Raw genomic sequence first — 11,656 nt, 5'->3', positions numbered from 1 at the left:
CAGATATACTTGGTGAGTTTAACACATTTGGCAGTGGACACTGCTACACCTACAACCTGATCTTCCTCCGAAGGGATTCCTGCTGACAGTCCCTTTCCTCACATCACTTCTGGGCCAGAACAAAGAGCCTTCAGCATTCAAGAGATGCTGATGAGCTGGATTCTGCCCAGCAGAGAGGGACATTGTCATGCAGCCACAAAATCCAGCTTTCCACTGAATTCATTTGTTTTACAATGATCTAAGCTGGGTACACAATCACCTGCTCCTCACTAGTACTAATCTTTTCATTAACTCTTAATGAGGGCTCCTGCAGCTATTTAGATGGTGTAGATATCCTGGAATTCAAATAATCCACTTTAAATTAGTAGAAATTCAGAATTAATTAAAACCCTGAAAGGCAAGAAAATGCACCTCAGTGAGTTTGGGCCAGTGTAAAGCAGTAGCTGATTTCATACAATTAGTTGACAATTGGGGCTCAAGCTGCTTGGATGTTGTGTCTGCAGAGCACATCTGGGGAAGGCCCAGCCCTCCCTTGGGACAAACATCCCTAAGAAAATGAGGCATTAGAAACCCACAAAAGTGGCTCCTAGATGTGTTTTCTAGGTGGTCCTGGCAGCCTGGGCTGGTGTCAGTAGCCATGAAGCTGTTTGGCTGCAGGAGTTTGCCTGCAGGGAAAGGCTCCACCAGCAGAAGAAGCTGAGACTTGCCTTTGGAGACTTGCTGCAGAGAAACCAGACTTGAGAAGGTGCAAATGTGCATTGGACATACGCTCAAAACCCATGTGGAGTCTCAAAAAGTGGTATTTTTCAGTCCAGGGAAAGGAAAAAAGGGTATTTGCAGCAGGGGCAACACCAGGCACACACTTACTCTGGAACAACACAGCAATACAAAAACCAGATACATTTGGCAGTCTTAATTTATTCAGCCTAAACAAAGATTTTTTTTAAAAAAATAATCAATAAATAAACCAAACATCACTAAGGAAACACTATATTGAGTGGAGTACCATCAGGAACGTTAAATAGAAGCCCCACCACAGCTTTAAGTAGCTCTCCACACCACAATGAAAGGACATTGTGTAAGGCCCAACTGTTCACAAACGGGACTGGCTGTTCTGGCCAAACCTTCCTGCATTTATAATGCCCAAGTCACAGATGTAGGATTTGTCACTCTCCACACAAAACACCACTGTTGAAAACCAGGGTTTTGTACGTTATTTGCTTGCCGTCGCTGGCAAAAGTGCTAAAATCATCCAATTTTATAGCAAGAGGGATGCTCCAAAACAGCAGCAAACTATTGAGTATTTTCTTGTTTGCTTTTTTTTTTTTTTGTGTCAGAAAACAAGTAATTATCCTGAAAACAAAGTTATCAGCTAAAGTGCAGGACCCCTGCAGTGAGAAGTACGCATCCATTTTTAGACTCGGAACATCAGCTTTAGCATAGTAAATTCAGTTTTGGAAAATAGTGCCTATAAAACGTGAGGTACGTTAATACCGAAAGCACTTCTGTGGAAAGAGCAGAACGAGCGCCCGTTCTGTATCGCTAACTGTGCACGAGAAGCATCCCTACCCAAGCTACGTCGTCCTTCTGTCAAGTACAGAACAATCCCGCCAGCTGCACTTTGGCTACCGAGAAAAGAAGCGCAAACCTTTAGAAAAATACAAGGCAAGAAAAAATTTGAGATAAAAATATATACCTTTGGTTAAAAACCATCCCTTTCACAAGAGTCCTTTGTAACTCAGCTAGAACAAAAAAGCTTCACTTGGACTGAACAGTAGTAAAAATTAGTTCTAAGCGCTTATTTTCTAACCCAAAGGACCCTTCTAAAGTGTCAGTAATTTTTCTTTGCAGGATTTACACATTTCATGTTCATTATTTATAGGAATCGTTATATTTGCAGCAATAAACTATATCAATTTTTCACGAAGAGAATGTTTGTAGCACAAGCTCCTCCACCAAAAGTCTTTAAAAAAAATTACTATAAGTTCTTAATTAAAGAACCGTTGAAACATGTAGTTTTCTTCAGATACCGAATAGCCAAACTTCTTATAGAAATCCACATTTTTTGGCAGACACTCAAGCGTAATCTTGTAACAGTTCAGTCTCTTGCTTAGCAATGTCAAAGTGGATGTTAACCTGAAAAAGACACAAAACCAAGAGATAAATGAAAGGACCCTGAAGGGAGGATCAATTAACATTTAATTAGCTACCGTTATCAGACCTACAATACTGAAGTTTTACAGCACTCTGCATTTTTTTCGCTAGACAATATAGGTGCTATCACAAGGAAAGAAAAAAAGAGCAAATTACCAGCATCTTGCAGATAATTTTCTGTTACTGTTTTAAGGACCTTGGCTTCGCTCTGCCAGCTGGTGACACCATCTGGTTAAACTCTTTTTAACTGGTCTGACTGGGAGGATCTGCCCAGCAAACCTGCAGGGCTGAACTGCCAGGTTCTGGGCTTGTGTGGTGCGGTGGGGGGACAGAAACCAACCGTGTACCTGCCTGTTGTTGAACAAAGGTGGCGAAATAGAATACTTACAGTTTCCCAAGCTGCTTTCCTCTACACTCCCCGCTGACAACGACATCTTCTATCCTCCCTCGCTGTGAAAATACAGGAAAGTGTTAGTCAAACACTGTTATGAGAGTTTCCCCACTGCTCTGGATTTTCTTTCGTCGACATGCTTGTGACGCCCCTTCCAGCACCCAAGGGGAGCTGTGGTGCCACCACAGCCCTTCCCCGCAGAGGGATTTGTGTCCCTCTCCCTCCCCATTGTCACACGTCCAGCTGGGACTCCAGCAAGATCCTCAGCCATCTGCTCCGGCAGAACCACCTCTGAGTTCAAAAGCTGAATGGGACAGACACCAAACTGCTCTTTTTCCCCCCAAGAAAAGCCAAAGCTTCCTTTTCCTATTTAGCTGAGCGCCCAAGGATGGGAGATATTTTTAAAGTGCCTCCGTCGCTGACTCAGCAGAACGTACTTCATCACACCATAAAAATAACACGCGCGGAGTCTGGGGACGGGATCTTTTTTCCTCACTTTACAGCTGCAGCGAGAGAATTTACCTTTGCACAGGAGTGAGTGAACTTATGTTCTATCACCAGCGTTGCTGTAGCAACAATCTGTCCGAGATTTGTGTCTTCTACGACAGTGACGTAGTAATCTCCAGATCTCTTCATGTGCTCAAAGGTTTCTGTGGGAGCAGACAGTGGAATGGTCACCGTTAATCTCAGATTAAATTACTGTGAAGTCTTAATGCTTGCAACACATTGTGAATGTAAATCAGGAAGATGTGCCTAAAACCCTAGAACCTGAAAGCCCCAGAGTCTAACCCAGAGAGAGAACAAGGTAAAAAAAAGCAGAAATTAAACAAAAGTCTTCTCCTTAGCTGCCAAGGGAACCTTCCCTTTCCAGAGTCCCTGCAGATGGGTGCTACAACAGTGACAGTACTTCTAAGTCTTCTTACTTCTCAGCATGAGCAGTGACGAAGCTCAGGACGCTGTGGAGCTGTGATCAGACGAGCCTCTGCCTCTCTACCAGCGCTGCAATAATTCAGCCAAAACAACCCAGCACCCAGTAGGCCCTTCTGCTGGTGATCTAAAGCGGGGTCTCAAAAGCAGGATTACAATTTAGGCCTGTCCCAACCCTTTGAGATAGCTGCAACACTGAGTGCCAAAGGGGACCTGAACTAATAAATCCCTCTGGCATCGGGCAGTTGGGAGCTTCACACCCGAGTAGATTTGCTGTCAGCATCAGTATCCTTTGGTTCCCAGCAACCTCGATGGAAATGCCAAGAAATAATGATATACTCACTGATAAACTGCTCTGGGCTTGCAACTCCAGTTTCAGTCAGCTGACCCAGAACCTTAAAAAAGCCTGTCATAAAAAAAGGAGGGAAAGAAAAAACCTTCAGTGAGGGACAGAGACACACAATTAACACAGAACAACCTGACATGGCTGTTTGGAGAGTTTACGTCCAGCCCCACGGCACCATCCAGTTCAGGTGTATGTAAAAGCTTGTGCTCTGTGGAGCGTAGAACTAGACTGTAATCTTCAAATCAAACTCCCGCCTTGAGCAATGCTGGAGGATCAGCTAATGCACCAGCAGGAAACTGCAGCTTCAGTGCAGGAGGCACACACATGCAGGAAAGAAAACCATAAGCCTGAAATTAAGCAATATTAAGCTGTACGTTCAGAACAATCTTTTTGTCCAAGCTATAGAACTGAGGAAGTCTCTGTACATTAAGGATAACGTGCTGGTTCACACTACTCTTATATTAATGGGAATAGTATGAACAACCATACTCCCTCCCTAAAGCTGTGGTGAATAGGAAGCTGAGGATTATTTGGAAGACTTTAATTTAACATTCTTTTTGAAGTTAAAACAGTAAAACCAATTTTGAGGGTCACTCAACACAGCTCCAATCCACAGTGCCAATCGCTCAAATTCCTTACTGATAAAAATAACACAGATAAAACGCCCAATCCTAATCTATGGAGGCATCATGTAGAAATACATATTATCTAATTCAGCACCCAGCTTTTATTTGTCATTATCATTAAACAGGATTGTACCTCGATTTAAATCAGCCGTGCAAAGTGGTCTCAAAACTAGGCCATCTCCTGGATCTAAAGGAGAAATAGCAGGAGAAAACGTCGTCGTATTCTCACTCCAGTCAAGTTCGTGCAGAATATTTGGGTCAAACATCGGCGTGTCGTCAGGCATCATGGTTGCAACAGGCATCATGGCTGCACCAGGTGTTCTGGAACGGAACACACAGAAATATTTGGTATCTCAGCCAAAAAGTGAACATACAGATGACACACCTGCTCACACGCATTTCTCACGGAGCCGTGTTTGCTCCGTGTATTTACAAAACGAACGCCATCGCAGCTCTAAAGCCTCGTTGTGTATTAACAGGTAAAACGCAGAACTGCCAAGATGACGGTGAGACACCTGTTAATGATTAAAGAGAGATCCGGGAATTGTGTATTATTCGGAATTAGGGACAAGAGGAAGCAAAGAGATAGTTCCCTAATTCCTAGATACAGCAAAAGAATTGTCATCTGTGCAATACCTGGTCAGGTTTCTGGTATGAACAGAGCGTACCATGGGAAGTTTTCACGACAGTAAGTTTTTTATACACCTTCGAATTAACTTTAAAAATACAGTAGGCAAACACTGTTGGACAGGTCAAAGAAACATCAGAAAGAAAAATGTATTTGGGATGAACACTTTTGAAAATAAGACATCTTACAGCCCTGTCAAGCTGCCCAGAGAAAGTACAGAGGTTAGTGATGAAGCATCTCAGTGTAACTGCAGCATGCCAGCCTCAAAATAGAAGGTGGCTCTGGAAAACCAACTGAAAAAACTTCTCTAAAAACAAAGAAACAAACAAACACACACACAAAATCAATTTTTATGCCACCTGCTGGTATACACTGGCCTTTAAATCCCCACTCTCATCTCAGTCTTGCACATGTAAGTAAAAACACTTGATGTTACAGCGATTAAACAGCAATACAAATTCTCATGCCACGTGAATTTTCAAAATGAAACAGCAGGAAAAATTATGTGCAAAGAAAAACATTTCCATAGACGGGTGAGTCAGAAGTGAGAATCCAGGTCTTCCAAGTCCCAGCCTGGAGCTTTAGTGATGAGATCACACTGATATCTGCAAGTCTGTCACTAGTGTATTAATTATGTCATTACTAAACAAAACTGAAGTCTCCCTGGTTCCAGCAATACGTTTGGTATCTCTGTTCCTAGGTATATTATTCTAATATTGCTGTCACCCAGCTCCATTACAAAGCCTTCCTAGGATTCGTGTTTGTAACATTCAAATAGTGTCCTGTATAGAACAAAATAAATCTAATTAATTTCAGCTCGGGGTTACTGAATACCAAACACACACAGCAGTAGAAAAGCCCATGAAGGAAATACAATTTTTGAAGTGATAGTGTGATAAACTAAGAGTTATTTTCAAACTATCTGTGGCACAGTTGGAGCAGGAAGAAGTTTGAAGCTTCACGCATTTTCTGGAGTCAGGAATATGAATTAAAAGGCACCGGCCATTACAAAAAGGATTAAAAATCGAGGGGTAGGAGCTCCAGCTTGTGTCCCCTCAGCCCCGCTGAGCTCACCCCGAGCGCAGGTGCTGGCCCTGAACCCCGCTCTGTTCCGGGAACGGCGGGGAGGAGCAAGGTATCCGGGGGGGACCCCAAAACGGTGGGTCCCGGGGGTGCTCGGCAAGGGCTCCACCGGCCTCAGAGCCCGGCCCTGCCCCGGCGGGCGGGACAGCCCTGAGGAACCGGGGGGACCACACACCCCGAGCTCGGTCCCTAAGCGGGGTCCCCACTCGGCTGGAGCGGCCCCTCGGGGGCGGGACACCCCCCTGAGCCCTCCAGCGGGTCCCCTCACAGAGTCTTTTTTGGGGGGTTTCTTCGCCTCACACGCAGCCCCTCAGCGGGGACCCCTCCCCTCACACCCAGCCCCCCGGGGTTCCCCACACCCAGACCCGTGGGGGGATCCTCTCACACCACACGCAGCGCCTCAGCGGGGACCCCTCACCTCACACCCAGCCCCCCGGCGGCGCCCCTAGCCTCACACAGCCCCGCGGGGGTGTCCCCTCACCTCCCGGGTGTCCCCGCACTCACCCGCACACGAGGCCGCGGCACCAACCGCCGCCCGCACCGGCTCCGCCGCAGGGACGTGGCGGGAGGGGAGGGGCGGGGCGGGGCCCGGCACGCACGCAAGCACGCCGAGCACGCAGCCAATCGCCAACCCCGCCTCGCCTCCACGCGCACGGAACTCCGCGCCGTCCTCGCGACTCTAGGGAACAGTCCCGCCCCCGCGCGCGGATTGGGCGGTGTCCTGCCAGACCACGCCCCGCTCTGATAGAAGACCCGCCCCTCTCATCTGGTACTGCTCCAGTGCGCGCGCTCTGGGCAGTGTGGCGGGGTGCAGGGCGGTCGCTGCTCTCGATCGGGTTCGTCCCTCCCGCCCGAGTGCGGAGGCCAATGGCATTCAGGAAGCCAATGGTACCTGGGGTGGGTTAGAAGGGGGTGGTCAGTAGGTCAGAGAGGTTCTCCTGTCCCTCTGCTCTGCCCTGGGGAGACCACACCTGGAATCTTGTGTCCAGTTGTGGTTCCTCAGTTCCAGCAGGACAGGGAACTGCTGGAGAGAGTCCAGTGCAGCCACCAAGATGCTGAAGGGAGTGGAGCATCTCCCGTGTGAGGAAAGGCTGAGGGAGCTGGGGCTCTGGAGCTGGAGGAGGCTGAGGACTGACTTCATTAATGTTTACAGATATATAAAGGGTGAGTGCCAGGCTCTTCTCAGTGACAACCAATGATAGGACAAGGGGTAATGGGGACAAACTGGAACACAAGAGGTTCCACTTAAATATCAGAAGAAACTTCTTCCCATTGAAACTGACAGAACACAGGAACAGGCTGCCCAGGGGGGTTGTGGAGTCTCCTTCTCTGCAGACATTCCAACCCGCCTGGACACCTTCCTGTGTAACCTCATCTGGGTGTTCCTGCTCCATGGGGGGATTGCACTGGATGAGCTTTCCAGGTCCCTTCCAATCCCTTAATTTCTGTGATTCTATGATTCTGTTTCTATTCTGTTTATTGCCTACACATTCCAGCTAGAATGTGATTCAAATACAACTTTTATTGGCAACTTTGCAGATGGCAAAGCTCCCAGAAGGAATGGAGTGTCTCAAAGTCAGGGGCACAGTCACTGTCCGGTTGGTAACGGAGTCCCTGTCACAGGCCTCCTCGTGCAGGACGACCTCTTTCAGTGTTCGTGGAGAACCAGTTTACGAAGCCAACATTGCAGCACCAGAAAATCAAGCCATGCCTCCTCATAGGCGTCAGGATTGTGCTCCAGGTACTGGAAGAGGTTGAGCCATTTAGCCGTTCGCAGTTCCAGGGGCAAGATGATCTCCTGAGGCATGTTATCATTGCCGATGAAGAAGTGGTTGAGGCCTTTCTTGTTCAGGCACCTCTGCAGGTACAGCATGATGTCCTCCAGCCGCTCCATGAAAGTGTCCTTGCGCCAGCGTGACAGGGGTATAATGGTCAGCAGGTGCATCACAACGGTCTTCAATGTGTAGGTGGAAAAGTCTCTGCCCAGCAGGCAGCGGACGCAGAGCTGCAGGCACCTGAGGTGGCAGGTGTCAGGCTGTGCCTGGCTGGCAATATAGCTGAAGAACTTCATCTCTGCCACAGCATAGGTCTCTGGCCAGATTGTGCTTGGGGTGTAGGCAGCCTCTGTATACTGGCTGCTCACAAAGATGTCCGAGGCGCCTTCCTGCACCCCAAACATCAACTCACTTAAGAGACTTTTTTCCCAGCCTTGTGTCACCCGAAATTTGCAGGAGCACTCTGAGCGCAGCACCATTACATGGTGTGTGGCTGACTCAGGCAGATCCTTCCGGGAACGTCTCACGAACATCTGGAAATAGCGCGCAGTTTTCTGCACATCCAGGTAGGAGTCAGTGCAGAGGTCATTTAGGATGTTGGGGCCCTCCTTCCTACTCTGCTCCTCCTTGGGGTCGTGGAGGAAGCAACGTGTCTCTGCTGTTGGCTGCTTCATCTCACAAGTACACACCAACTCCACGCGGATGCGGAAGTTCCTCGCCGGCCATGAGGGGCCCGGCTCCAGGTGGAAGATGTGTCCACGGGGGGGCTTCAGAGACACAAGCAGGCAGTGGGGCAGGTCTGCTTCCTGGGGACTCCAGCCTTCGAAGGCGCTGCCCACCTCGATGGCTTTCTGCAGCTCAGGATACCAAGTGTTGGAGAATTCATAGTTGAAGAGATCAATGAATTTTTCCACCAGGTTCTTCACAGCTTCGCAATCTCTGTCCCGGTTCTGAACTGGCCTCTAAACACCCCTGGAGTTGCTCTTCCTACAGTTACTTATCTATGATGCCAGATACTGGGGGGTTTCACAGAGGTGAAGGAGAGTCCAGGGTGCAGATGTGATTGTCTGGGATTAGAGAACTGAGAGCACTGCATAACAGGCAGGATCCAGGAGAAGGCAAGCAAGCAAAGCTGAGCCACCCACTGCCCGTATTAGAAGCAAGGCCACCAGGAAAGGGGCACAGATGGGGCACGAGCATCCAGACTGATCAATTAGAATATTGCATGCCATTAGCGTCATGCTTCATATTTAAGGAGAGTGGGGATCTTCTGGCTAGTGTCAGAGCTGGGACGGAGACCTGTTTGGAGGAGTTCTGTTCAGGAGTTTCTTTATTTCGGTCTTTTGCCATTCTGCCGTTCTGCAGAGCCCGCTGGGCCTTTCTGCCTCTTTCTCTCTTCTCCCTCTGGGATCGGTTGTTCTGGACGAGGGTGCTGCTTCCTGGGATGGGCTGCTCGGTGCAGGCAGAGTTCAAGAGGAATTGCACTGGGTACCTTTTATGTTTTATTTCCATTTCATATACATTATTTTTACTAGTGGTGTATTAGTGATAGTTTGTTATTTTATGAAACTCAGTTTATGCCATTCCACGAGTTTCTCCCTTCCCTTTCATGTCTCTCCCCTATGCGCAGATGGGAGGAGGGGGCAGTCAACAAGCGGCTATCGTGGCTCTATTGCTCGCTGGAGTTACACCATGACATGGAGCCATGAGATCGCTCACGAGACTGCTCATCACCAGACAGGCTCTGAAAGAGCTCTTCATGCCCAGAGCTGTGTTTGCGAGGCGCACAGCTGACTGCAGGCGACAACTTCATCCCACAGGGACATAGAGTGGAGACCAGGGTGGCTACAAAGATGATTTTTTCCCTACTTTCCCCTCACACTCTCACAACTGTGGTGGCGACTCCAGATGGGAAAAGAAACTCCTTGGCAGCTCCACCTGCACCGGGACCAAGCGAGAGGCACTGCTGATGTGTCTCCGTGTGTTCACTGGGGTCCAGGTGGAGAATCTGCTGATCCCAGACACACTCCGGGGAGCTGGTACCACCGAACTGAAGGTGCTGGACGTGGAGAAGCCAGTGCTCTATCGGCAGTGGGAGCTGCCCACTGGGAAAACGGCACCTGCACCCCCTCGTCACCCTTCAGAATTGTCTCTTTGGAATCAACGTCCTCTCGCAGTGGCACAGCAGGAACAGAGATCCTGCCATGGAGAGGCCCCATGTCCCCAGCGCAATTTCCACCATCAGCCATCCCAGAGGCAACAAGGGCCCATCCATGACCACCAGAGCAGCGGCCAGCAGCAAGGGAGCTGATCCCATCTCACGGGATAGGATGTCAGGGAGCAAAACATCCGTGGGTCGCATCACCCATTTTTATAATTGGGAAGGGTCTGGGGGGCTTCTGTCTGCTTTGTAAACAGAACCTTGGGAGTGCTGTCAGGCTCGGTGGGTCTGTACATTGTCAGGGTTGGTGTTTGGTTGCCAGGGGCAGCTGCGAGTGGCTGGGCCAGAGTGGTCCGGACGGGCAGGGCCAGCGGGCGTACCTGTGACGTGCTCTGGCGCCTGTGACATCACAGGGGACGAGTCCCCGCGGGGCGGTTATCAGGGGCGCCAGCAGCAGCGCTGCCCCAGTCCGGACTGGGCCAGCGGTGAGTGCGCAGGCGGGGGGAGGCCGGGCTGGACGGGGCCGGGGCAGAAACGCGGCCCCGGGGGTGGGTTCTCACCCTGCATGGAGGGCCCGGCCGCTCGCGGGAGCACCTTGGCCAGGGCACGGAGCCGCTGCTGCTGGGGCCGGGGCAGCCCTTGCTGCCTCCCAGCTGCCTCGGCCCCGCTCCTACCTGCCCACAGCTCCCTGTGGCCCCCAGCCCCGCTCCCCCACCGCCAGCCCCCTCCCTCTCACACAGCCCCACTGAGCCCCTTCTCTCCCTTCTCCTGCAGGCCATGGCTCTCTTGGACATTGTCTTCGGACTTTGGCAAATTCTTACCCTAAATGTGCAGTCAGTCGGCTATGAGTTGGATAAGGAGACACGCAAGCGCATGGAGCAGCGTGCGGAGATGCTGAAACAGGAGATGACTCGGCTGTGGCAGGAGGTGGAGCGGATGAACCAGGAGCAGAGGAACCAGGAGCAGAGTGGCTTTGCTTGGGCATCCCTGCTCCTCTCCGCCTTGCAGCACTGGCAGTTCTGGGCCGTTGCTGGAGTCCTGGTCCTGCTCTTCGGGCTCTGCTGGTGGCTCAGGAAACGGAGCCGTGAGCCAGAGAGAGAAGAGGAGAGCTCTGGCAACAACGTGGAGGATGAGAAACATGGAGAGGAGAATAATGATGCAAATGAAGCTGAAGAAAGAAGTGATAATGCAAATGGAGCTGAAGAAGAGAATGATGATGCAAACGAAGCTCAAGAAGAGAATGATGATGCAGATGAACCTGAAGGAGAAAACGATGATGCAAATGAAGATCAAGAAGAGAATGATGATGCAAATGAAGATGAAGAAGAGAATGATGATGCAAATGAAGATCAAGAAGAGAATGATGATGAAGGTGAAGATGAAAATGATGACGCAAATGAAGGTGAAGATGAAAATGATGACGCAAATGAAGGTGAAGATGAAAATGATGATGAAGATGAAGGTGAAGAAGAAAATGATGATGCAATTGACTTGGGAAGGTTTTTTGAGGAGGACATACAGTGGCCAGTTCGGCACCTGGACAGAGATTGCATGTCTGTGATGAG

The 11,656-nt window shown here is 49.6% G+C and overlaps 2 protein-coding genes across 2 annotated transcripts; both read right to left on the bottom strand.

Annotated features, from left to right (window-relative positions):
• Positions 1-898: 898 nt before the first annotated feature.
• GNPNAT1 (glucosamine-phosphate N-acetyltransferase 1) lies at positions 899-6,746 on the bottom strand. Its single transcript, XM_082058324.1, has 6 exons — positions 6,660-6,746; positions 4,578-4,765; positions 3,816-3,878; positions 3,068-3,195; positions 2,543-2,604; positions 899-2,136 (listed from the first exon to the last, which is right to left on the bottom strand). The coding sequence occupies exons 2-6, from the start codon at positions 4,747-4,749 to the stop codon at positions 1,989-1,991; spliced, it is 573 nt and encodes a 190-aa protein (XP_081914450.1). The 5' UTR covers positions 4,750-4,765; positions 6,660-6,746; the 3' UTR covers positions 899-1,988.
• A 1,057-nt stretch (positions 6,747-7,803) lies between these two features.
• LOC309442481 (inositol 1,4,5-trisphosphate receptor-interacting protein-like 1) lies at positions 7,804-10,149 on the bottom strand (the record flags this gene model as incomplete). The annotated part of the gene is made up of 2 exons (XM_082058347.1): positions 7,804-8,892; positions 10,051-10,149. 2 exons carry the CDS (start codon positions 10,147-10,149, stop codon positions 7,804-7,806), a joined length of 1,188 nt encoding a protein of 395 aa, XP_081914473.1.
• Between the last annotated feature and the right edge of the window lie 1,507 nt (positions 10,150-11,656).

Source organism: Streptopelia decaocto, assembly GCF_964273445.1.
Source record: "Streptopelia decaocto genome assembly, chromosome: 7".
Classification (NCBI taxonomy): Eukaryota; Metazoa; Chordata; class Aves; order Columbiformes; family Columbidae; genus Streptopelia; species Streptopelia decaocto.
This window is presented reverse-complemented; position numbering and strand designations above follow the sequence as displayed.

What these genes read in the sequence shown, in the direction of transcription:
- GNPNAT1 (XM_082058324.1), bottom strand. Translation starts at nt 4,749, where the DNA reads ATGATGCCTGTTGCAACCATGATGCCTGACGACACGCCGATGTTTGAC. An exon ending in AAGCCCAGAGCAGTTTATCA is followed by an intron (nt 3,196 to 3,815) that starts GTGAGTATATCA and finishes CTGCTCCCACAG; the next exon opens with AAACCTTTGAGCACATGAAG. An exon ending in GGAAAGCAGCTTGGGAAACT is followed by an intron (nt 2,137 to 2,542) that starts GTAAGTATTCTA and finishes TGTCTTTTTCAG; the next exon opens with GTTAACATCCACTTTGACAT.